Source organism: Electrona antarctica, assembly GCF_951216825.1.
Source record: "Electrona antarctica genome assembly, chromosome: 6".
Classification (NCBI taxonomy): Eukaryota; Metazoa; Chordata; class Actinopteri; order Myctophiformes; family Myctophidae; genus Electrona; species Electrona antarctica.
In genome coordinates, this window is record NC_136811.1 from 5766694 (window position 1) to 5792880 (window position 26187).

Below are 26187 nucleotides of genomic sequence, written 5' to 3' on the forward strand. Positions count from 1 at the left end.
CCACATCTTGTTACCGGGGAGGCGGACCGGGGTTTTTTCCAAATCACCCAAATTGAAATCACTGAATGCTCCTTTAAAACTGAAAGTTTTTTGTTAAAAGTTTAAATCACTATATTGTGACAGTAATCATTGCTATATAATAGAGTGTTTGTTCAGTAACAGAAGTCTCCCTATCTCTCCAAGCTCTTTAATAAACCTAAAAGACATGTTCAGGTAGGGGACAACATTTCAGCCAATCCGGAGAAAGTAGCCATTTATCAGCATCATTTTTGATAGTGTCCCAGTTCCAAATGTGTCTGCTCGTTTCTTTGTGTCATCTTACATTTCCACTTGTTTAATCTGTATCCTGACTGCGTTCTCTATCCTGATTGGACAGAAGTGGTATCCCGACCTGACGATTTCCGTTTTGTAAAAACCTGGAGAGACATGGAAAATCCTGCTACTGAACAAACACTCTATAGCAATGAGTACTATCACAATATAGAGCTTTTCTAACACAGAAGAAAGTCACTTACCCTACCTTTTTAAATTGTTACCCTACCTTTTTAAATTGTTAATCGTGTGTGTGTGTGTGTGTGTGTGTGTGTGTGTGTGTGTGTGTGTGTGTGTGTGTGTGTGTGTGTGTGTGTGTGTGTGTGTGTGTGTGTGTGTGTGTGTGTGTGTGTGTGTGTGTGTGTGTGTGTGTGTGTGTGTGTGTGTGTGTGTGTGTGTGTGTGTGTGTGTGTGTGTGTGTGCAGTCTCACTGGAGGAGACATGTGCAGCAGAAAGCATACAGGCGGAGACTGCAGCATCTCTACTCCAACTGGAGGGCGGTTGTCAAGGTAACACAATGCACACTACTACAGCATGACGCACAACTTAGTAGTTCTCAAACTTCTTCACGCCACCACGGACCCCCCCCATATTTAGCCTTGGACTCACCCCCCCCCCCCCCCCCCCACCTGAAAAAGGTTCCGTGCCTGGCAGGGCATTCACTTCTAGTCATTTTTACTAGTTGCCTAGTTTACTAGTCGACTAGTTGTTTAACTACCTATTATGTAAAAAAAGAAAAAAAATCTAAATATATATATATATATATATATATATATATATATTTTTTTTTTAAATAAATATTTGTACATTGAAAAACTGTGTACATGGTGACTATAATCTACCTGATCTTGAGGCCTACAAAATCGGGGAAAAAAATTAAAAAAATAAACTTTTTTTTTCTTATCAACTAGTCAACTAGTACCAACAAGGTCGACTAGTGGATTTACTAGTCGACTAGTAAACTAGTCGACTAGTTGCTTAATGCCCCCATAAGTGAAAGAAATCTAAATGATTCAAAAAAATATTCAAGCATTTTTGATATTTTTCAAAAATCTTCAAAAATCGCAGGTGCTTGTAGACCTGCTACTTTTTGAATAGCCAACTTATAATTGGATGAAGTTAAAAATGGTTGTGGTGCTACAGTACATATATTAACTACTTCCACTGGAACCCACCCCTGGGAGTCCCCGGACCCCACTTTGAGAACCACTGACCTACACACACACACACTGACTGTCAAACACATGCTCACAGCCTGTCTGTCTGTCTCTCACACACTGTCTCACTCACACACACACGCATGCACTGTCTGCCTGTCACACACATGTTTGCATGTGTGCTTGTCTGCCTGCTCTCTGTCTGTATCACACACACACGCACACACACACACACACACACTGTCTCTCTCTCTCACACACACACACACACACACATTGACTGTCTTTCTCACACACACAGATCCAGTCGTTTGTGAAGATGTGGTCGACTCGCAGCAAGTACCTGTCTCGCCTCCGCTTCTTCAAGCGCAATGTAAGTCTGTTGTGTGTGTGTACTGTCTGGGACCACTGTTTACTGAGACACACACACACACACACACACACACACACACACACACACACACACACACACAATGTAAGTCTGTTGTGTGTGTGTACTGTCTGGGACCACTGTTTACTGAGACACACACACACACACACACACACACAATGTAAGTCTGTTGTGTGTGTGTACTGTCTGGGACCACTGTTTACTGAGACACACACACACACACACACACACACAATGTAAGTCTGTTGTGTGTGTGTACTGTCTGGGACCACTGTTTACTGAGACACACACACACACACACACACACACAATGTAAGTCTGTTGTGTGTGTGTACTGTCTGGGACCACTGTTTACTGAGACACACACACACACACACACACACACAATGTAAGTCTGTTGTGTGTGTGTACTGTCTGGGACCACTGTTTACTGAGACACACACACACACACACAATGTAAGTCTGTTGTGTGTGTGTACTGTCTGGGACCACTGTTTACTGAGACACACACACACACACACACACACACAATGTAAGTCTGTTGTGTGTGTGTACTGTCTGGGACCACTGTTTACTGAGACACACACACACACACACACACACACACACAATGTAAGTCTGTTGTGTGTGTGTGTGTGTGTACGGTCTGGGACCACTGTTTACTGAGACACACACACACACACACACACATACACACACACACACACACACAATGTAAGTCTGTTGTGTGTGTGTGTGTGTGTGTGTGTGTGTGTGTACTGTCTGGGACCACTGTTTACTGAGACACACACACACACACACACAATGTAAGTCTGTTGTGTGTGTGTGTGTGTGTACTGTCTGGGACCACTGTTTACTGAGACACACACACACACACACACAATGTAAGTCTGTTGTGTGAATGTGTTTGTCCTGCTTGGTCCACTGTTGTTTACTGAGAGACACACACTCACACACGCACAATGTAAGTCTGTTGTGTGTGTCCTGCTGGGACTGAGAAACATGATGTGATAGAACACGTACACACACACACCAGTCCATAAGGTGTTGTATTCCTGTTTGGCCACAGGTGGGCGCCATCATAAAGATCCAGGCGTTCTTCAGAGCAAACCGAGTCAGAGAGGATTACCGCCTGCTGGGTGAGTGACTGGACACACGCACACCTACACGCACGCACACACACATACACGCGCGCACACACACACACGTTTGTATTACTATACTTGTGAGGACATCAACATTTAAGACAGCAGTATTTGTTTTTTTACCGATTTTTGCTATTTTTAACCAGAACTTTTAAAAGTTCTGGTTTTTGAGGGGCTTGCGTCCATCAAAAATAGCAGATCTATGCGTCACACGAAAGGTGTTTATTTTCTTCTTCTTTTTTTATTTTTGGTCGACCGATGTCGCTCTCATTTCCGTTCTGTATAAACCAATCACATTTCGTTCCTCTCCAGTCCACTCGGACGTGCCCCCCCTGGGCGTGGTCAGGAAGTTCTGTCACCTATTGGACCAGGGGGACGGTGACATCAGACAGGAGGCGGAGCTCCTGATGCTGAGGAAGGACATGGCGCTCAGTCTGAGAACCAACCGACAGCTGGAGTTTGACCTGAGCGAGCTGGACCTGAAGATAGGACTACTGGTCAGGAACAGAGTTACACTACAGGTACTATAGCTGGACCTGAAGATAGGACTACTGGTCAGGAACAGAGTTACACTACAGGTATGTTACTGGACTTGAAGATAGGACTACTGGTCAGAAACAGAGTTACACTACAGGTACTATAGCTGGACCTGAAGATAGGACTACTGGTCAGAAACAGAGTTACACTACAGGTATGTTACTGGACCTGAAGATAGGCCTACTGGTCAGGAACAGAGTTACACTACAGGTACTATAGCTGGACCTGAAGATAGGACTACTGGTCAGGAACAGAGTTACACTACAGGTATGTTACTGGACTTGAAGATAGGACTACTGGTCAGAAACAGAGTTACACTACAGGTACTATAGCTGGACCTGAAGATAGGACTACTGGTCAGGAACAGAGTTACACTACAGGTACTATAGCTGGACCTGAAGATAGGACTACTGGTCAGGAACAGAGTTACACTACAGGTACTATAGCTGGACCTGAAGATAGGACTACTGGTCAGAAACAGAGTTACACTACAGGTATGTTACTGGACCTGAAGATAGGACTACTGGTCAGGAACTGAGTTACACTACAGGTACTATAGCTGGACCTGAAGATAGGACTACTGGTCAGGAACAGAGTTACACTACAGGTATGTTACTGGACCTGAAGATAGGACTACTGGTCAGGAACAGAGTTACACTACAGGTACTATAGCTGGACCTGAAGATAGGACTACTGGTCAGGAACAGAGTTACACTACAGGTACTATAGCTGGACCTGAAGATAGGACTACTGGTCAGGAACAGAGTTACACTACAGGTACTATAGCTGGACCTGAAGATAGGACTACTGGTCAGAAACTGAGTTACACTACAGGTACTAACCCATTCTGGGTGGGAACCCCTTTTGGTGTTTATAGCATTATGTTATACTTTAGCTATTGAAAAATAGCAGATCTACAAGCTCATAGCGCGCCACCGAGTGGCGTGCTACGAGCTTTTAGGTCTGCTATTTTTGAAAAATCGTGAAAATGTAGCACAAATCTTTGAATATATATGTTCTTTCAGAGCAAATGTTTTTAACTCAAATCTTTGCTTCTGGGGGCGTCCCTGGAACAACATATTTTCAAATGGGGGTCGGTGACCAATTACATATGATTTTTGGGGTCCTTGACATGAAATATTGAGCACCACTGATACAGAAACATGAGGTATCTCAGAAAACTCTCGGGATTTCGAAGACATTTTTTAAATTTCGACGTCAGGTCTAAATGGGTTAATACTGGACCTGAGGATAGGACTACTGGTCAGGAACAGAGTTACACTACAGGTTATTATTATTATTAATGTTATTATTATTATTATTATTATTATATTGGACCTGAAGGACAGGGAGCCTTATTGTTTTTCTACTCATTACTCTCATTCCTAAAATTTTTGCAGTTCTGGCTTAATCGGTTAATCGTTTTTTTGTGAAACTCTGCAATATGGTTATGGCATGGTATTTAAACAGGCATATAGCTCATGAACCGTTTGACTATCAGCAATACAACTTCCATACACATTATGCGTCTCCTTAGGCCGAACAACTTTCGCGCTCTGACTTTTGACCTCAGACCTTTAGATCTCGCACTATTTTGAAATGAATTCTATGAACAGTTAAAATCGTATTCTCAGTGCTTCTCTGTTGCCGCTCCAAACCGTCGTTTTCTTTTCTTTCTTTTTTTAAGAAATTTGGCAATATCTTCTCTTTGGATGTAATTGAATTGTGTGTGCGTGCGTGCGTGCGTGCGTTAGGAGGTGGTGTCTCACTGCAAGAAGCTGACCAGGAAGACCAAGCAGCAGCTCACCGAGTTGATGTCTGTGGAGAGGAACAACAAAGGACTGAAGGCTCTGAGCAAACAGCGCCGAGAAACCCTGGAGGCCTACCAGCACCTCTTCTACCTCCTACAGGTTAGATACACAATATATAAACCCTGGAGGAGGCCTACCAGCACCTCTTCTACCTCCTACAGGTTAGATACACAATATATAAACCCTGGAGGAGGCCTACCAGCACCTCTTCTACCTCCTACAGGTTAGATACACTATATATAAACCCTGGAGGAGGCCTACCAGCACCTCTTCTACCTCCTACAGGTTAGATACACAATATATAAACCCTGGAGGAGGCCTACCAGCACCTCTTCTACCTCCTACAGGTTAGATACACAATATATAAACCCTGAAGGAGGCCTACCAGCACCTCTTCTACCTCCTACAGGTTAGATACACAATATATCAACTCTGGAGGACTACCAGCACCTCTTCTACCTGCTACAGGTTAGATATACAATAAAATATGGATATACCAAACAAACTATTCCAAGACGTACTTGAAGAATCTTGTCGGATTCATATATACGCCGCATCAAGGCTTTTATTGAGTAGGCCCTAAAATTACGATGCCCGCCTTGATCACTTCTGACTGCCTCCCAGGCTACTGTACAATAGAAACCCTGAAGGCCTACCATACCAGCACCTCTTCGATCTTCTGCAGATTAAGACATACAATAGAAATGTCTACTGCAGGTTATATAGTGTGTGGCAATGGCTCGGGGGTAGATCAGTCGGATAGGAAACCGTGAGGTTCCCAGTTCGATCCCTGTGGGCTCCCCCAGAGATCATGTTGAGGTGTCCTTGAGCAAGACTCTGAAGTACTGAACCTCCAAATTGCTGCCGATGGGCAGGTTGGTGCCTTGCATGGTTTCCTCTGCCATCGGTGTATGAATGAATGGGTGTGTGGGGTAGGCATGCCACGGTATGAGATTTTACAGTACGGTACGGTGCCGGTATTGATAACCTATACCTCGGTATTCCACGGTATTTATATAAAGAAAAAAAGATTCCCCCCCCCCCCCACCTATGTCTAGTGACTACCCCCACCTCCTTATAAGCCCTTCTTTGTTCCCCAACCTGTAGGCCTACATATCTTATTTTTTTATTTTACCTTTTATGATAATTTGAATTTTGTTATTTGTCATGTGACTTGTCATGATTATGAATTGAAACCGAATGGAAACAAGACAGCAAGGACTTTTTTCAGTGATCCCTTTGGACATGTGTTTGACTGTACCCTATACTGATTACATTTCTGCCAATAAAGCATTCAATCAATGAATCATTAGCTATTCCCCACTGTATTTCACTGTACTATGGCTCCCCCTAATGGCCGTTTTGTACCCTGCACGCTGGATCTAGTGATCTACGCTGGAGGTAGTGCAATCTGCGCATGCTCACAACTGCGTGCCTCTGTGTTGACAGTTCACACTTTTAGTTTAGTACATGTGGAAATATGGAATATACAATTGGATCTGGGTGTCTTTCAGCAACACTAACTCAAAGGTAGGAAGCAACTTTTCAATCTACTGCAGCTGTGGTGAAAATAAATGTTTTGCCTTAGTCTGCGAGTGGAGTTGCACTGCATGCGCGCAGCATGCGCCGCCCACCGACGCTGTATTAAAATACCATAAGCTCGGAAATCTCACGGTATCAACACCGTGGCTGTTCCTGTCGCGGTATTACCGAAATTCGGTAAACCACGGCATGCCTAGTGTGGGGGAATGTAATGCACAATCTACGTATGTAAAGCGCTTTGCATAAATGCTCTATATATAAATATATGTGTTGTACACGCAGACCCAGCCGCTGTACCTGGCTCACCTCATCTTCCTGATGCCTCAGACCAAAACCACTCGTTTCCTGGACTCGGTCATCTTCTCTCTGTTCAACTACGGCTCGGACTGCCGAGAGGCCTACCTGCTGCTGCAGCTGTTCACCACCGCTCTGCGATACGAGATCAAGTAATTATTAAAACACTGTTCACCACCGCTCTGCGATACGAGATCAAGTCATTATTAAAACACTGTTCACCACCGCTCTGCGATACGAGATCAAGTCATTATTAAAACACTGTTCACCACCGCTCTGCGATACGAGATCAAGTAATTATTAAAACACTGTTCACCACCGCTCTGCGATACGAGATCAAGTAATTATTAAAACACTGTTCACCACCGCTCTGCGATACGAGATCAAGTGATTATTAAAACACTGTTCACCACCGCTCTGCGATACGAGATCAAGTAATTATTAAAACACTGTTCACCACCGCTCTGCGATACGAGATCAAGTAATTATTAAAACACTGTTCACCACCGCTCTGCGATACGAGATCAAGTAATTATTAAAACACTGTTCACCACCGCTCTGCGATACGAGATCAAGTAATTCATTATGAATCCATTCTGGGCGGGAACCCCTTTTGGAACATAGGGTCTTTCAGAAAACTCAGGATTTAGAAGACATTTGTAGAATTGTCCTCAGGTCTAAATGGGTTAATTTGAATGAATGTAAATCATCTCTCTCTGCATTTCTCTCTCTCTGTCCAGGATGAAGGTAGACAGTCCGTCTCAGGTCATCACGGGGAATCCGACCATCATAAAGATGCTGGTGAACTTCTATCGCCAGGTGAGATCCAACGCTCTGAGGGACATCCTGTCTCCTCCCATCACGGACATCCTGCAGGACAAGACCCTCAGCGTCAGGACGGACCCCGTGGAGATCTACAAGAACTGGATCAACCAGACGGAGAGTCAGACCGGAGCCAAGAGGTACAATCTATACTAGTGTGTAATCGTCCCGTTCGGGGCGGACAATACAATACTGTTACTCTTCGGGAAATGGACAAGTAAGACGCGCGAACGCGGGAAGCGAACACAGCTTGTAAATTGCACTAACAACAATTAGAATGAATTACGTACTTTTAAGGTTTTTTTTAAGTTCTTTTTTTTTTTTTTTTTTTTAATTTTAAGTTAAGGTTTTTTAAGTTTTTTTTTTTTTTGTAAAGGTTTTTTTTAATTGAAGTTGTGTGTGTGTGTGTGTGTGTTTTGTGTGTGATACAGCTTGCGCCCTCTGGTGGCGGGCGGGTGGTGTTACAGCGGGACACACACACACAGACAGACATGTTCTGCTAGGTCTCATAGTTAGTGCTCACTGTGTTCGCAATAAACTAACCTGATGTGTTCTAATGCAGTGGTTCCCAAACTGTTTTATGTCAAGGACCCCCAAATTGACACTACGGTAATTTCCGGACTATAAACCGCTCCCTTTTTCCCATGCTTTGAACCCTTGCGGCCTATACAACGGTGCGGCTAATCTATGGATTTTTACAGCTAACGGCCACTAGGGGACCTTCTAAATCTATCTCTATGGCCGGCTATGGCCTCTATGTGGCTTATAGTCCAGTGCGGCTTGTATATGTACACATTTGTTTTTTGAGTGGTGCAACCACTCCAAGGAACAGCAATGTCCCCATGTCCTAACCTATGTCCCGATGTTTAGAGTACCAATAGGGGGTGCTGTTGCACCACTCACTTCAGACTGGTCTGATTTTTTCCCTAAATGTAGCTGGTGCGGCTTATATTCAGGTGCGCTTTATAGTCTGGAAATTACGGTAATTAGCCCCGCGGACCCCCATCTGAAAAGATATGCCGCGACCCCCATAAAAGAAGATTGTTACGGCTCTCAGGAGTCAGGACCCTCAGTTTGACATGCATTGGGCTACGGGACCCCCATTTAATGGCATTTCTATCTCCCGGCTGAAGAATATTGGTTCACCGATCAGAGGCCCCTGCCCCCCTCTGTCCCTCCCCTCCCTGGTAGAAAACGGCGGAGAAAACTGACGCCACTATATTGAGAGCGACGCCCCTCAGTAGTTCACTCCCACTCCTAGTGCAGGAAATGGTCTCATGTTCCACCAGGCTTTTAATTTTTTGAGTATATGTAGAAAACATATACAGTAGACTAATATATTCTTCTAACCTGTTGGTGCCTTGCTAGATCCAGCTCTCTGCCGTACGAGGTGTATCCACTACTGTAATATATTCTTCTAACCTGTTTGGGTCCAGCTCTCTGCCGTACGAGGTGTATCCACTACTGTAATATATTCTTCTAACCAGTTTGGGTCCAGCTCTCTGCCGTACGAGGTGTCTCCACAACTGTAATATATTCTTCTAACCTGTTTGGTGTCCAGCTCTCTGCCGTATGAGGTGTCTCCACAACTGTAATATATTCTTCTAACCTGTTTGGTGTCCAGCTCTCTGCCGTACGAGGTGTCTCCACTACTGTAATATATTCTTCTAACCTGTTTGGTGTCCAGCTCTCTGCCGTACGAGGTGTCTCCACTACTGTAATATATTCTTCTAACCTGTTTGGGTCCAGCTCTCTGCCGTACGAGGTGTCTCCAGAAGAGGCCATCTCTCACCCTGAGGTCCGCCGTCGTCTGGACATCGCCATGGTGACCCTCAAGAACCTCACGGATCGCGTCCTCAACGCCATCACGTCCAACCTCCACAATGTGCCGTAAGATGGATAATCAATCACCTCTACAAACAAAACCGCACACAACATCGCATCCGTCGGTCATTCTCTGATTTCAAGCTACATTCAATTGAGGTTGTTCACGAAGATGTGCTTGTACAATTGAGTTGATCAGTCCTTAGTGCGTCATAGCGTGTGTGTGTGTGTCTGTGTGTCCGTGTGTGTGTGTGTGTGTGTGTGTGTGTGTGTTATAGATATGGGATGCGCTACACAGCCAAGGTGCTCAGAGATTCCCTGCAGGAGAAGTTCCCAGAAGCCAGTGAGGAAGAACTGTACAAGGTGAATATATATATATATATTAATACTACCTCTACATGTTAAATGTACTAATGATGCGTTCACACGTCGGGCAGATGCAAAGCTACAGTCTACCATTCATTGTCAATGGAAGCCAGCGACATGAAGATTTCTCCTGTTTTTGTAGGCCTCAAGATCAGCTAGATTATAGTCACCAATGTACACAGTTTTTTTTTAATGTACAAATATTATTAAAAAAAAGATTTGATTTGATTTTTTACATAATAGGTAGTTAAACAACTAGTCGACTAGTAAACCAGGAAACTAGTCAACTAGTAAAAATCTCACCCGTGTGAACTGAGTGGTTTAAGGTCTTATATAGACTGATCAGCTGTGGTCTGACGTAATGTCTGACGTAATGAAATCACACCCGTGTGAACTGGGTGACCATAGCAACCATGCTCATTTTTGAGTGGTGTAAACCACTCCTACGACTGGCTTTGTTAGTTTACGTGTCTGTCTGTCTGTCTGTGCTCAAAAAATGAGCATGGTTGCTACGGTCACCCAGTTCACCCGGGTGTGATTTCATTACGTCAGACATTACGTCAGACCACAGCTGATCAGTCTATATAAGACCATACACCACTCAGTTCACACGGGTGTGATTTTTTTTTATATCAAATATCAAATCACAAAGAAAGACAAAGATGATGTATAGACCGAAACATCAATTTAACCCATTTAGACCTGAGGAAGATTTCTACAAATGCCTTCTAAATTCTGACAGTTTTCTGAAAAACCCCATGTTTCTGTGGTACGAACAGACACGGGTACATTTTTTTTGGTGCGAACAGACATGGGTAATTTTTTTTTGGTATGAACAGACACGGGTACATTTTTTTTGGTAAGAACAGACACGGGTACATAGCCAGTTGGAGTGGTTTACACCACTCAAAAATCAGTAGAAGTGAAAGCCCTAACGTTAATCTTGTTTCTCCAGATTGTAGGTAATCTGATCTACTACCGCTACATGAACCCCGCCATCGTGGCTCCGGAGGGCTTCGACGTGGTGGACCGCGCCGCCGGCTCGGGCGTGCTGCCCGAGCAGCGCCGCATCCTGGGCTCCGTGGCCCGCCTCCTCCAGCAGGCCGCCGCCCACAGCCACTTCCAGGGAGACGCGGCGCACCTGCTGTCGCTGAACAACTACGTCACCCACAACCACAAGAAGTTCCGGCGGTTCCTGCGTGCCGTCTGCGACGTCCCCGAGCCCAGCGAGCGCTTCAGCATGGACGAGTACTCTGAGCTGGTCATCCTCAACAAGCCTGTCATCTACGTGTCTGTCAGCGAGATCATCAGCACTCACCAGGTAACTCTAACTACTAGTACTCTGAGCTGGTCATCCTCAACAAGCCTGTCATCTACGTGTCTGTCAGCGAGATCATCAGCACTCACCAGGTAACTCTAACTACTAGTACTCTGAGCTGGTCATCCTCAACAAGCCTGTCATCTACGTGTCTGTCAGCGAGATCATCAGCACTCACCAGGTAACTCTAACTACTAGTACTCTGAGCTGGTCATCCTCAACAAGCCTGTCATCTACGTGTCTGTCAGCGAGATCATCAGCACTCACCAGGTAACTCTAACTACTAGTACTCTGAGCTGGTCATCCTCAACAAGCCTGTCATCTACGTGTCTGTCAGCGAGATCATCAGCACTCACCAGGTAACTCTAACTACTAGTACTCTGAGCTGGTCATCCTCAACAAGCCTGTCATCTACGTGTCTGTCAGCGAGATCATCAGCACTCACCAGGTAACTCTAACTACTAGTACTCTGAGCTGGTGATCCTCAACAAGCCTGTCATCTACGTGTCTGTCAGCGAGATCATCAGCACTCACCAGGTAACTCTAACTACTAGTACTCTGAGCTGGTGTCAGTGTTGTTTTTGGCAGCAAATTTCGATTTTAGTTTTAGTCATAGTCTTTTGAATAGCTTTCATTTAGTTTCAGTCACATTTTAGTCACCTGGAATGTTTTAGTGTTAGTCTAGTTTTAGTCGACTAAATATCATAAGATTTTAGTCGACTAAATCTACAGTTGATTTAGTCGACTAAAATGTATTTTGAGGGCCTTGATGCCGTCGTAATTACTGTTTTTACACTTGCTGAAAATAGCAGATGTATAGATTCTGCTATTTTCAGCATGCAACCAAGTGTAAAATGACTTATACTGGATCTCTTGTCCACTAGTCCCTTCCTGACATTTTAGTTTTAATTTCTTGACAAAATTGTCAATATATTTAGTCTTAGTCATCATAGCTTAGTTTTTATTTAGTTTCCATTTAGTGATAAAAGGTAGTCGATGAACATTTTTCGTCTTAGTTTTAGTCGACAAACAACACCGGTTTATTGATCCTCTATAAACCGGTCATCTACGTGTCTTGTCAGCAAGTTTTACAGCAATTTATTTCCGTAGATCTATGGCAAAGGTGGTAAGTGTCTTAATAGAGAACTTCCGGCCTGGGCCGTGGCTCAGTGGTCCAGGCACCTTGGCTGGTAATCCAGTCTGGCAGTGTGCCGCGGGTTCGACTCCCGATCCCGACGGCCTTTACTGCATGTCTTCCCCCCCATCTCTCTCCCCATTTCCTGTCAGCCTACTGTCTGTCCCTCCATTAAAAATATAAAATAAAGGCGAAAGCCACAAAAAGAAACATTAAAAAAAAAAAAATAGAGAACTTCCATCATGAATAAATACAGAAACTGTACTTTGTAAACTCTTAATTTCCATTGTCCAGCCATTCACTTCATGACCAGTAGGAACGAAGATTGCTCGGTAAACGGAGAGCATTACTATGATTCATCATGAGTAAGTTATTCATAAATAATAATTGTGTGTTTTGTAGCTTCTGTTGGACCATCAGGACTCTCTGTGTTCTGACCCAAATGACCCTCTGTCGGTTCTACTGAGAGACCTGGGGAAAGTCCCGACCCTGGAGGAGCTGGGTGGTGAGGAGAGCATTTCATTCATCTCTGATAATCATACTTTTTGTATCGGATTTGGTGCAAAAAAATAAATAACAGCCAAAATTGTTTGCTCCAGAGACCTGTGTAAATGGTCTCAGATTGACTGGATGTTAAAGGGAACCTTCACCCTTTTTGCAAAAAAAAAATACATGTTGATGATGTTTAGAAGATTTATAACACTTTCCTGGGGGTCTTTATGTGTGTAATATGTGGTTTTAGATAGTTTAGATTTTAGCAGTGAGCCCAGTGTCTCTGATGTCATGGACACTGGGCTCACTTACTTCCTGGACTACATGTTGTCTCTGTAAGACAGCCATCCCCCTATCCACAAGGAGGAGCAGTGCACCAAAGTATTATGGGAGATGTAGTCCAGGAAGGAAGTAGAGCCCAGTATCCATGACATCAGAGACACTGGGCTCACTGCTAAAATCTAAAATATCTAAATCCACATATTACACACACAAAAAGCCCCAGGAAAGTGTTCTAAATCTTCTAAATGTCATTAACATATATTCTTTTACAAAAATGGTGAAGTGTCCCTTTAATGGTGCTTGTGCACGGTGTGTTGTGTCCTGTGCAGGCGAGCCAACAGGGGGCGCTAGCGGCGCGTCGGAGAGCTGGTCAGAGTCCAGTGTGAACCCCAGCAGTAAGATGGAGGTCTCTCTGACTCTCACCAGCAAGTTTGACGTCTTCGCCGACTCTGCCGAGCCTGATGCCAGAGGAGTGCTGCTCAGGTACTACAGTACACCATAACAGCAGAACACTACGTACACCAGGGGTTCCCAAACTTTTTCATGTCAAGGACCCCCAAATTCACACTCATTATCCCGCGGACCCACATTTGAAAAGATATGCCAGGGACCTCCATAAGAGAAGATTTTTTTTACGGCTCTAGCAGTGATTCTCAACCTGTTTAATTTCAAGGACCACCAGTTTGAAATGCATTAGTCTACGGACCCCCATTCAATGGCATTTCTGTCTCTGGGAATTTATATTGTAAAATCAATGTTATTTTAACTCTGAGAGTGTACAAATGGAACCAAATGGTTACATTTGTACATTTGTACACTCTCTGAGTTCCAAACTATCATTTAGCTGGGGACCCCCTGGAACTCCCTCAGGTACCCCTGGGGGTCCCCGGACCCCACTTTGGGAACCACTGACATACACAAATCACAATAGTGTAATGCTACACAGCAGGAATTTATGGAGAAAATAATGCCTAAATTGTACTCCAATCCAACTGTGAATGCCAAGCAGCAGGAATTGGGTCCCATTTCTCTAGTCTTTTCACCCAGAGATTAAGGGCTCTATTTTCGTCCCATGCTAAACCCCTTATCCCTAAATTACTTTGCCTTTTTTTACTATTTTGAAAATACATTTTTGAATAGTTCAACTAGCCGATCCACATTGTCACGTTGTGAGCTTGTAGACTGTCTATTTTAACTATTCAAAAAAAGGCAAAGTAGTTTAGGGATAAGGCATTCAGCATGGACGATAATAGAGCCCTAAGGGCCCTATTTTCTACTGCTTTATCCCTAAACGTCTTAAACATTGTTGAATAGTTTAAATAGCCGATCTACAAGCTCACAACGTGTCGATGTAGACCGGCTAGTTAAAAAAAAAAGTAAAAGGTTTTTCAAAATAGTACATTTTAGGGATAAGGGATAAGGCAGTGATGAAAATGGAGCCATGAGACCCTGCTCTCTGTATTAACAGTTATGTGTGTGTGTGTCTCAGCACCAAACAGTTGATCATTGATGCATTGGTGTGTGTCTCAGCACCAAAGAGTTGATCATTGATGTGTGTGTGTGTGTGTGTGTGTGTGTGTGTGTGTGTGTGTGTCTCAGCACCAAACAGTTGATCATCGATGTGATCAGGGCGCAGCCAGGAGACTCTCTCGCGGAGGTACTGAGATCCTCTACGTCGCGCAACCAGGTACACTTTATAACCCTACGAGTGTGCTGTCTGTGTGTGGAACAAGCTTCTAAACTTGTCTTTCTTGCCTTGATCTCCTAATACCCCCTTCTCTTCTTCCCTTTCTTTGTTTCCTGGAAAAATAACACGATGGGAAGTTTAAGAACTATGCACAAATACGAATTTCACCCTCTTTTTTACTTGTTAAAACTGTGATTGTCAATACAATATAGATACAATAAAGAAGTTTATTGTTTTACATTACATACATGCATTGTGGAAAAACTTAGGTTGGGGGGTGCTCCACAATACACACAAATAAAAAATAATAATTGTAAATAAATAATACAGTGTTAGTGTCGAAGTGTCCTTCCTTTGAGCAAGACTCTGAACCCCTAATTGCTCCTGATGTGCAGCTTGGTACCTTGCATGGTTTCCTCCGACATCGTTGTGTGAATGGGTGAATGTAAAGCGCCTTGGATAAAGCCGCTATTTATTTACCAATACTGAACTTATCAAAAAGGTTTTAAAAGTTTAAAAATAACTCTGAGCAGCATACAAGGCCGTAATACCATGGAAAAGGTTAAGCAGTCTTTTACAGCCTGGGGGAGAACTGTTTTTCCAGTCTGCTCGTGCTTTGGTACCTCTTCCCTGAGGGCAGGTGTGTGTGTGTGTGTGTGTGTGTGTGTGTGTGTGTGTGTGTGTGTGTGTGTGTGTGTGTGTGTGTGTGTGTGTGTGTGTGTGTGTGTGTGTGTGTGTGTGTGTGTGTGTGTGTGTGTGTGTGTGTGTGTGTGTGTGTGTGTGTGTGTGTGTGTGTGTGTGTGTGTGTGTGTGTGTGTGTGTGTGTGTGCGTGTGTGCGCGTGTGCGTGCAGCTCCTCCAAGCAGTGTTGATTTCGTCGACTAAGACAAAAAATGTTTGTCGACTACCTATTTTTCACTGACGAAAACTAAATGAAAGCTATGATTAAGACTAAATATATTGACAATTTCGTCAAATGAGAACCAGGCAATTAATGTTAGGAAGGGACTAGTGGACAAGAGATCCAGTATAAGTAAAAGACACAAGTCATTTTACACTTGGTTGCATGCTGAAAATAGCCGATCTACAAGCTCACTGCGACGCGTTGTGAGCTTGTAGATCGGCTATTTTCAGCGAGTGTAAAATCAGTCATTATGACAGCATCAAAACACATTTTAGTCGACTAACACGGTTACTAAAATATGACTTAAAAACTAAATGAAACCTATTCAAGAGACTATGACTAAACCAAAATAGACATTTGCTGCCAAAAGCAACAAGCTGTTGTTGGGCAGCCGGCGACGACAATCCGACAACGATTCTGAATTCTCGAATGTTGATTGTTCCCGCGCGCCAACAGGAAGTGCAGCACGGCCTGCTGATGCAGCGCCGCGCGCAGCGGGACGTTCTGACGCCCGAGAAGATGAAACGCAACCAGTCCATTGTCGCCGACGGCAACCTGAGCCTGGAGGAGAAGAAGAGGAAGATCCAGAGGAGCCTCCGTCGCCTGGAGATGCTGGGGGTCGTGACCCCGCCCAACTCCCACACGCAGATACTGCAGCTCATCGCCAAGGTAACACACGCGCGTGCGCATGCACACAGACGCGCATGCACACACACACAGGCCTGTCACAATTACATAATCGTCTAATCGCAGTAATTTGAGATAATCGCAATTATTTTTGCATAATCTTCATAATTTGAAATAATCACAATTATTTTGCATAATTGCTTCCTTTTTTTTAACGATTTTGTAGCCCATTTTTTCACCCAGTGTCAATTCTAATGTAATCCTGGGCGCTACCGAACGGTTTGCGGAGCGGTCTTGATACCGGAAGGTCGCCAGTTCGAATCCCCGGACTGGCACGTTCAAATTACCACCGCTGAAGTGCCCTTGAGCAAGGCATTGAAGCCCTACCATGAAATGTTCTATGAGCAGGGCCTGGCTGGAAACAAGCATCTCGAGCTTAGTCCACTTCCCTGGGTAAACAAAGAACTTTGCTTTGCTTTGCTTTACATTGCGCCCATTGAGTTTTGCACGAAAATACTCCTTGGGCTAAATTCGGCCATAGCCACAAATGTGCTGACCTCATCACATTTGTGATGACGGCTATGGGCATTTTTAGGCAAAGGAGTGTTTTTTTTGTGCAAAACTAATGCTTGCAATGGATTCAGAATCTTGAAACCCCCCTAGTTTGACATGTCTTTAGTTTGACTACTTAAAGTATAATGAAATTTGGAATGTTTTGCCTTATATTGGTTGATAATGGTCCCCCAACCTTCAGCAGCTGTCACAAAGTGTCCCAAGGGACACTTTGGAACAAATGTATATGTGATAGTAGACACCTTCATGAACACATCTGTGAAGAAAGCTAGTGGTAAGCATTTTTTTTTGCAGATTTGCCACAACTTAAGCTAACTTTACCTAACTATTGGGTATGGGCACTGATGACACGGAGGAGGGAACACAACATTTAAAAAAGAAAAAAAAAAGAATACATCTGCTATTTTCGAAAAGGCCAACGTATAAAACATTAACAATCTTTTTACTGGAACCCCCTCCCTCAAGAACCCCTGGGGGTCTCCGGACCCCGCTTTGAGAACCAATGCTTTATTAGGCCATGGACCCCCATAACTCAGACGCACAAGGGTCCATTTGGTTCCATTTGTACCATTCGTGGAACGCCCCCCTCCCTCCCCCCTCCTCTAGGACCCCACTTTGAGAACCACTGCTCTATCCCTGCCATGTTTTGGAAAATATATCTACATCTTTAAAAATGTGTAAAAATAACAAATCTACAAGCTCTCATGATGTGCCACCGCTGCCACGTTGTAAGCTTGTAGGTTTGCTATTTTCCCTATTTGTCATTCAACAGTATCTAAGTATCTAAAAAAGTATAAGTGGTTTACATAGTTTGAAAGTGATTATTTTCTCCATCCCTCTCCTCTCCTCTCCTCTCCACTCCATCCCTCTCCTCTCCTCTCCTCTCCACTCCATCCCTCTCCTCTCCTCTCCACTCCATCCCTCTCCTCTCCAACCCTCTCCTCCCCTCTCTTCTTCTCCTCTCCACCCCTCTCTACCCCTCTCTCCTCCCCTCTCTCTCCTCTCCTCCCCTCTCTCTCCTCCCCTCCCCTCTCCACCCCTCCCCTCTCCTCTCCACCCCTCTCTACCCCTCTCTCCTCCCCTCTCTCTCCTCTCCTCCCCTCCCCTCTCCACCCCTCCCCTCTCCTCTCTACCCCTCTCTCCCTCCTCTCCTCCCCTCCCCTCTCCACCCCTCTCCTCTCCACTCCATCCCTCTCCTCTCCAACCCTCTCCTCCCCTCTCCTCTTCTCCTCTCCACCCCTCTCTACCCCTCTCTTCTCCTCTCCTCTCCACTCCACTCCATCCCTCTCCTCTCCTCTCCTCTCCTCTCCTCTCCTCTCCTCTCCTCTCCTCTCCATCCCTCTCCTCTCCAACCCTCCCCTCTCCTCTTCTCCTCTCCACCCCTCTCTACCCCTCTCTCCTCCCCTCTCTCTCCTCCCCTCCCCTCTCCACCCCTCCCCTCTCCTCTCCAATCCACCCCTCCCCTCTCCTCTCCTCTCCACTCCATCCCTCTCCTCTTCAACCCTCTCCTCCCCTCTCCTCTTCTCCTCTCCACCCCTCTCTACCCCTCTCTCCTCCCCTCTCTCCACCCCTCCCCTCCCCTCTCCTCTCCACTCCTCCTCTCACCTCTCCACTCCTCTCCTCTCCTCTCCTCCCCTCCCCTCTCCTCTCCACTCCTCCTCTCCTCCTCTCTGCTCTCCTCTCTCCAGGACATTCGTTATCAGAGGCTGTATCGCCAGCGCCGCCAGGCCGAACTAATCAAACTCAGACAGACTCTGGTCAGCCTTCAGAATAAAAGCTCCCTGTACAACCAGCAGGCTGATTACTACAACCAGTACATCAACACCTGTCTGGGCAACCTGACTAACAGGTACGCACACACGCGCACACACACACACTCTTACTAATTCTACTATATACTTGTGTGGTCATTGGGCGCTATAGTACACACACATACACTTCTCTACATTGTACATAAACTCTTCCTATCTTTCCTGCACTATCCTTGACGTCAAAATATGTTTTTTTGTGCTACTGCTGCTGGCGTAGTGATACCGGACACACAAAACCATAGTTCCATGTGACAGAGGGGTCAAAGTTGAACACAAAAACATGGTTCCATGTGACAGAGGGGTCAAAGTTGAACACAAAAACATGGTTCCATGTGACAGAGGGGTCAAAGTTGAACACAAAAACATGGTTCCATGTGACAGAGGGGTCAAAGTTGAACACAAAAACATGGTTCCATGTGACAGAGGGGTCAAAGTTGAACACAAAACCATAGTTCCATGTGACAGAGGGGTCAAAGTTGAACACAAAACAATAGTTCCATGTGACAGAGGGGTCAAAGTTGAACACAAAACAATAGTTCCATGTGACAGAGGGGTCAAAGTTGAACACAAAACAATAGTTCCATGTGACAGAGGGGTCAAAGTTGAACACAAAACCATAGTTCCATGTGACAGAGGGGTCAAAGTTGAACACAAAAACATGGTTCCATGTGACAGAGGGGTCAAAGTTGAACACAAAAACATGGTTCCATGTGACAGAGGGGTCAAAGTTGAACACAAAAACATGGTTCCATGTGACAGAGGGGTCAAAGTTGAACACAAAACCATAGTTCCATGTGACAGAGGGGTCAAAGTTGAACACAAAAACATGGTTCCATGTGACAGAGGGGTCAAAGTTGAACACAAAAACATGGTTCCATGTGACAGAGGGGTCAAAGTTGAACACAAAAACAAACCAAAATAGCGTTAACTTTGAACTAACCCTTAGTTTAAAATGTGTAATCGTGACAGCCCCAGCAGGGACTTTACCAGCGCCTTGTGGCTCCCCCAGTCTAACTAACCTGTGTGTGTGTGACTGTGTGTGTGTCTGTGTGTGTGACTGTGTGTGTGTGTGTGTGTGTGTGTGTGCGTGCACAGTAAGGTGTCCAGTAAGAGGAAGAACAAAGCTCCTGCTCTGACCTACACGGCTGCTCGACTCCAGCAGAAAGGAGTCCTGTTGGAGATAGAAGACCTGCCTGTCACACAGTACGTGCACGCACACACACGCACGCATGCGTGCGCACACACACACTCCAATCCACTTTATTTATAGAGCACATTTTATTTATATAGCACATTTTATTTATACTAGCCCTTACCCGTTGTGAGATATTGCCCCCCCCCCCCCCCCCCCCCCCCCCCTTTGTGGCCGCAGGGGGTACTGCGCCCTGAGTGTGTTTTCGCATTTTTAATTCACTAATAAATTCATTATTAATCGTTAAATTGGAAAAAGGGCTTCGTTAAGACCTCCATAATATTATGGTCAATGCCTGTGTGAAAAGTGGGAGTGATTGGTGCAGGCCGTGAGGAGCTACGGCAGTGTTTCTGACACACAGACACACATTCAGACATTTGGTTAAGTATTATAGTATGATGATATGATGATGATTATAGTATGATGATGATAGCACATTTCTCAACTCAGGGTTTACAAATTGCTGTACAGAAAGCTACATACACTGTAAAGCTAAAACATAGAAATACCAGCAAAATCACACTGTAAAAGAAGTAAAGAACATAATAACAAAGCCAAACAAAAGACTGTCTGAGTCACTCACATGCACATTACACACACACACACACACGCACACACAATCATGCACACAAACACCACACGCACACTCAAATAGTTATTGACTAGGGATGTTGAAAAAAGTTGAAAATCGACTCGATTTTCGACTCATGCCTTCCGCGACTCAAAAACGTATGAGTCGAAAAATCGTTTTTATTTTATTTTTTATTTTTTTGTAATGGCTTGTTATAAAACGTTATAAACTTTACTGTTTCAAATGTTTTCCAAATGGGAGAGGTACGTGTTTGTCTGTGTGACACTGCTGTGCTGCGCCTGTCAGCGCCGCTCCTCACATGCATGCCCTGTGCAGTTAGAGCGCCATCGTCCAAGGGTGTGGGGTGAAGGGGAAGGGTATCTTAGCAACACTGAATGCTCTGTCCCATTGGTCGTGTGCTCGTATCATGAGCCAATGGCTGCAGCTCTGAGCCCCCAGACCCCAGGTTCGCATCTCATTGCTCACGCTCAAAGACAGGTCCGCTCTGTTCTGAGCTGTGAGCGCTCTTCTCTTCTCGTGAAGAAAGCAGGACAGCGTTGTCAAATAAATCCCGCCGTCATTCATACTGTATTTATTCCCCGACCCGACATTAAAATACGGAACAACGTGCGTCCCGTATCAGTTCATTACGGGACTTGTGACAGGCTGCTGCAGACACTTGAGTTGGGACTAGCTGATAGCATAGCAGCCGATAGCGCCGCTGCTCCTTCAGTGTCGTTGTTTACAAAATAAAGTTTATTTTTTATTATTGGGCTTTGATCATTGATGCAAATTCTTAACATATGGATGCAGCTGCAGAAGTTGTGTTGCTTAAAGGAATGCATAGTTGCGTTCTCCTCAACTGCTGCGCAGCAACAACAAAAATAAAAAAATAATGGAAAATAAATAGGAAAAAAAGTCGATCGACTCGTCGATTTGCGGCCTCGATTTATCGATTGGCCAAATATGAGTCGTTTGGCATCCCTATTATTGACGTATTAATGTTCCGCCTCCCAAACTGTGGAACAAACTCCCCGTTGCAGTTACAACTGCAGACTCACTCCCAATCTTCCCCCCTAATCTTAAGACTCGCCTCTTCAGACTCCAACCTTAGTTAGCACTTTTAATTTAGAGTTGGAGGCCATCGATATTGTCCTTTTCTTTTTGCTGAGGTTTGCGTGATCTGCGCAAAAGGACAGTTAACCCATTTTGGGCGGGAACCCCTTTTGGTGTTTTAAACATTATGTTATAATTTAAATAGCAGATCTACAAGCTCATAGCGCGCCACCGAGTGGCGCGCTACGAGCTTGTAGGTCTGCTATTTTTGAAAAATCGTGAAAATATTTATTTCGGAAAACTGGAGGATTTAGAAGGATTTTTTTTAATTTTGAGGTCAGGCCTAAATGGGTCAAATGATAAGGGACAATATCGGTGGCACCCAACTGTACACAGCATGTTATGTAGATGGAGCTATAGGCAAGGTCCATTTGTAGAGTTTCAATGTACAAAAATGTCTGCTGAAATGGCACAGTATGATGTATTTTTTTTTTAATGATGTTATGTTGTGTTAGAGCAGGGGTTCTCAACGTTTTTGGCCGGGGACCCCGGAAATGCTTTGGCAATGTCTCGAGACCCCCGCCCCGCCCCCTCCCGACCCCCAATATGAATTGACTGCTACAATAACCTTAAACCATTTTGGGCGGGAACCCCTTTTGGTGTTTTAAGCATTGTTATAATTTAGCTATTGAAAAATAGCAGATCTACAAGCTCATAGCGCGCCACCGAGTGGCGCGCTACGAGCTTGTAGGTCTGCTAATTTTGAGAAATCGTGAAAATAAAATTTAAAAAAAATTCTTTTTTTTTTTTTTTTTGAAAATAATTTGGGGACCCCCTAAAATAATTTGGCGACCCACGGGTTGAGAACCCCTGTGTTAGAGGGATATTTATTATCACTGTGTGTCTTCACTCTCCTCTCTTCTGTCTCGTCTCTCTCAGGTTCAAGAACGTGACCTTTGACATCTGTCCCACGGAAGAGGGCGGAACGTTCCAGGTCAAGACTCGTTTTCTGGGAGTGGACATGGAGAAGTTCCCCCTCAAATACCAGGTGAGTTAGAAAATGTGCTTTTGAAATTAATATTGATTCTTTTCAATAAAAACAACAACAAAAAGTACAAATAACTAAAGGACCAGTGTTTTTGGCAGCAAATGTTTGTTCTATGACTAAACTAAAAGTCATAGTTTTAGTTTTAGTCGGGTTTAATGTCAGAATACTGATATAATATTGGTTTCAGCTGTTACAATTCCACAACATGCAAACATGACCCGCTTTAATTACTTACTGTCTAAATTAGCTCATTGCTCAACACAAGTATAATTAAAGGCATTTGAAATGACATAAAAATGTTAATTTTCAGGATTTCAATTCGAATATAGCAAAAAATTGCCGATCTACAAGCTCAAAATGCGTCGCAGCGCGACGCATTTTGAGCTTGTAGATCGGCTATTTTTGCTACGACAGTAATATATGGCCCTAGGGAGTGAGTATGGAAATAAAATGGCCCTCTCTATCGTCAAAGTTGCCCACCCCTGAAGTAGGGCATTCAATTCACGAAAGAAAATAATAATCAAAGAGCTAGAATATGAAGTTTCCACCCGAAAGGGACGATATAACAGCAACATTTGTAGAATCGGCCTCAGGTCTAGGGCTGTCATGATTATTACGTGATCGACCGTCTCGTCGCGATTATTTCAGGTAATCGCAGTTATTTTTGTCATAATCGTCTAATTCCAATCTAGTCCATGTTGAAAAATGTTCGTTCATAAAAAAGCAGAGCTAGCAGATCTACACGTTGTAAGCTTGTAGATCTGCTATTTCCGCTACTTTTTTTAAAGTATAAAATATGAATTTCAGTTATATCGGTCATATCTGCCCCGTGCACCTTTTTTGAATTATGAAGCCTAAAAGGAAAAACAGAAATGTAAATTTCTATTCATGATATAATGTCCAATGTTCAACGGCAAAAACGCAATTAAATCGTTAATCGCAATTATTTGTGACAATTAATCGTCGACCTAAACGTGTAATCGTGACTGCCCTACACGGGTCTTAATGGGTTGTGTGTGCGTGCGTGTCTGTGCGTGTGTGTGTGTGTGCAGGAACTGCTCCAGTTGCAGTACGAGGGCGTGTCGGTGATGAAGATGTTCGATAAAGCCAAAATCAACGTCAACCTTCTCATCTTCCTCCTCAACAAGAAGTTCTTCAAGAAATGAGATGAAACTATTATTGTCATTTTTGTTTTTATATCAAACCTTTTTCAAGCTAAGCCTTCACTTTATATAGAGTTATACTTTATTAAAAAAAAGTTTGACACACGGTCGTAATGACTCAACACTTGGTTGACATCTGTTCAGGGAACAGTTACTAATTCAGTGTTGGGTTTTTAACCCGTTCTGGGCGGGAACCCTTTTTGGTGTTTTAAGCATTATGTTACACTTTAGCTATTGAAAAATAGCAGATCTACAAGCTCATAGCGCGGCACCGAGTGCCGCGCTACGAGCTTGTAGGTCTGCTATTTTTTGAAAATGTGGCGCAAATCCTTGAATATATATATTCTTTCAGAGCGAACGCTTTTCAAATCTTTGCTTCTGGGGGAGGTCCCTGGAACAATATTACATATTTTCAGATGGGGGGGTCGGCGGCCAATTACATATAATCTTTGGTGTCCTTGACATGAAAATATTGAGCACCACTGATATAGAAACACGAGGTATTTCAGAAAACTGTCGAGGCTAAACAGGTTTAAGGATTGGATTAAAGGGATATGTACATCAGGGTATTAATCTGAACCTGGATTAAAGGGATATGTACATCCATGTATTTAATCTAAACCAGGGCCAGTCTCTTAGCCATATAGAGCGTCGCAGTCCCACCCCCTACCCTGGACCAGGAAATTATTCTCCGTTCATTTTCCTCATAGACATTTCAGAAAGTATTTATTTAAAGACGTTTACGCCACGGACAAAGCCAACTCGAGTCGTGACAAATCATGACAACAAACACAATTTTTTGGGCCGAACAAATAATTAGAAAGAAGAAGAAAAACGGCAGGTTACAACACTTTTGTTGTTGTTTTTCTTCTTTGTAATTATTTGTTTGGTCCAAAATATTGTTTGTGTTGTCATGATTTGTCACGACTCGAGTTGGCTTTGTCCGCGGCGTAACCGTCTTTAAATAAATACTTTAAGAAATGTCTATGAGAATAATGCATTGGGATTCATTTCCTGGTCCATGGTAGGGGGCGGGACTGCGACGCTCTATACTACACATGGTCTCAGGGGGAAGATCTGATTGGGAGAGTGAATTGTGTATCGTTTGGCCGGCGGCGGCGGGCCAATCACATTTCGTCTAGCTGAAGCGGTCGGTTCCTTGCAGGTGATAGGCTGTCGTCTCGGCATCACCTGAGTGTTGTTAAAGATAAGACTTTGTGTTTCGATACTATGCACGTGCTTTATGCAATGCAACTGCAGTATATTTACTACACTCCAATCATGTATGTTAGTGTTTATTATTATTTAACTATGTTTATATACTATTGGTATGTCAATGTTGTATTTTTGCTCTCGCATCACGCACAGTGAGTAGCCTACGCTAAGAATGAACTATATCGTCTGTCGTATGGAAACCTCGCATTTCCAAAATGTTTTTTTTTTCCATGATTCAAATTCAAAAACGGCAAAAAGTATACAGTTCTACAACAAAACGCGTCACTTGGCGTCACGTTTGGAGCTTGTTGGACCTGCTACTTTTGTGTGACGCTGTAGTATGATCCAGTAAGTAACGCAAAAGGTTACTTGAAATATGGAAAATTGGAAATATGAGACAGCAACGATATATGGGAAAAAGGAGCACACCAACATTAACTAACTTTAACTCCTATATGGAATTGGGTCCACTCCAACAAACCACATTATAACAGCACTCCAACTTTAACTCTATATGGAATTAGGTCCACTCCAACAAACCACATTATAATATTATAACAGCACTCCAACTTTAACTCTATATGGAATTAGGTCCACTCCAACAAACCACATTATAACAGCACTCCAACTTTAACGCTATATGGAATTAGGTCCACTCCAACAAACCACATTATAACAGCACTCCAACTTTAACGCTATATGGAATTAGGTCCACTCCAACAAACCACATTATAACAGCACTCCAACTTTAACTCCTATATGGAATTGGGTCCACTCCAACAAACCACATTATAACAGCACTCCAACTTTAACTCCTATATGGAATTGGGTCCACTCCAACAAACCACATTATAACAGCACTCCAACTTTAACTCTATATGGAATTAGGTCCACTCCAACAAACCACATTATA

General features: G+C 43.8%; 1 protein-coding gene across 2 annotated transcripts in view; it reads left to right on the forward strand.

The window, feature by feature from the left end:
- iqgap3 (IQ motif containing GTPase activating protein 3) overlaps positions 1 to 25832 on the forward strand; it is a 53636-nt gene extending 27804 nt beyond the window's left edge. Inside the window, exons 20-38 of one of the 2 annotated variants that reach the window (XM_079504247.1) lie at positions 738 to 821; positions 1771 to 1842; positions 2930 to 2999; positions 3318 to 3526; positions 5297 to 5452; positions 7178 to 7341; positions 7930 to 8151; positions 9573 to 9588; positions 9777 to 9901; positions 10114 to 10198; positions 11157 to 11522; positions 13057 to 13159; positions 13758 to 13911; positions 15028 to 15115; positions 16475 to 16687; positions 18907 to 19067; positions 20125 to 20232; positions 22788 to 22896; positions 23949 to 25832. In XM_079504247.1, the coding sequence (XP_079360373.1) occupies positions 738 to 821; positions 1771 to 1842; positions 2930 to 2999; positions 3318 to 3526; positions 5297 to 5452; positions 7178 to 7341; positions 7930 to 8151; positions 9573 to 9588; positions 9777 to 9901; positions 10114 to 10198; positions 11157 to 11522; positions 13057 to 13159; positions 13758 to 13911; positions 15028 to 15115; positions 16475 to 16687; positions 18907 to 19067; positions 20125 to 20232; positions 22788 to 22896; positions 23949 to 24062 (2619 nt within the window). In that variant the 3' untranslated portion in view covers positions 24063 to 25832. Of the gene's footprint in view, positions 1 to 737; positions 822 to 1770; positions 1843 to 2929; positions 3000 to 3317; positions 3527 to 5296; positions 5453 to 7177; positions 7342 to 7929; positions 8152 to 9572; positions 9589 to 9760; positions 9902 to 10113; positions 10199 to 11156; positions 11523 to 13056; positions 13160 to 13757; positions 13912 to 15027; positions 15116 to 16474; positions 16688 to 18906; positions 19068 to 20124; positions 20233 to 22787; positions 22897 to 23948 lie in introns of both variants that reach the window. The other variant, XM_079504246.1, reaches the window with a different exon arrangement.
- The last annotated feature ends 355 nt before the right edge of the window (positions 25833 to 26187 follow it).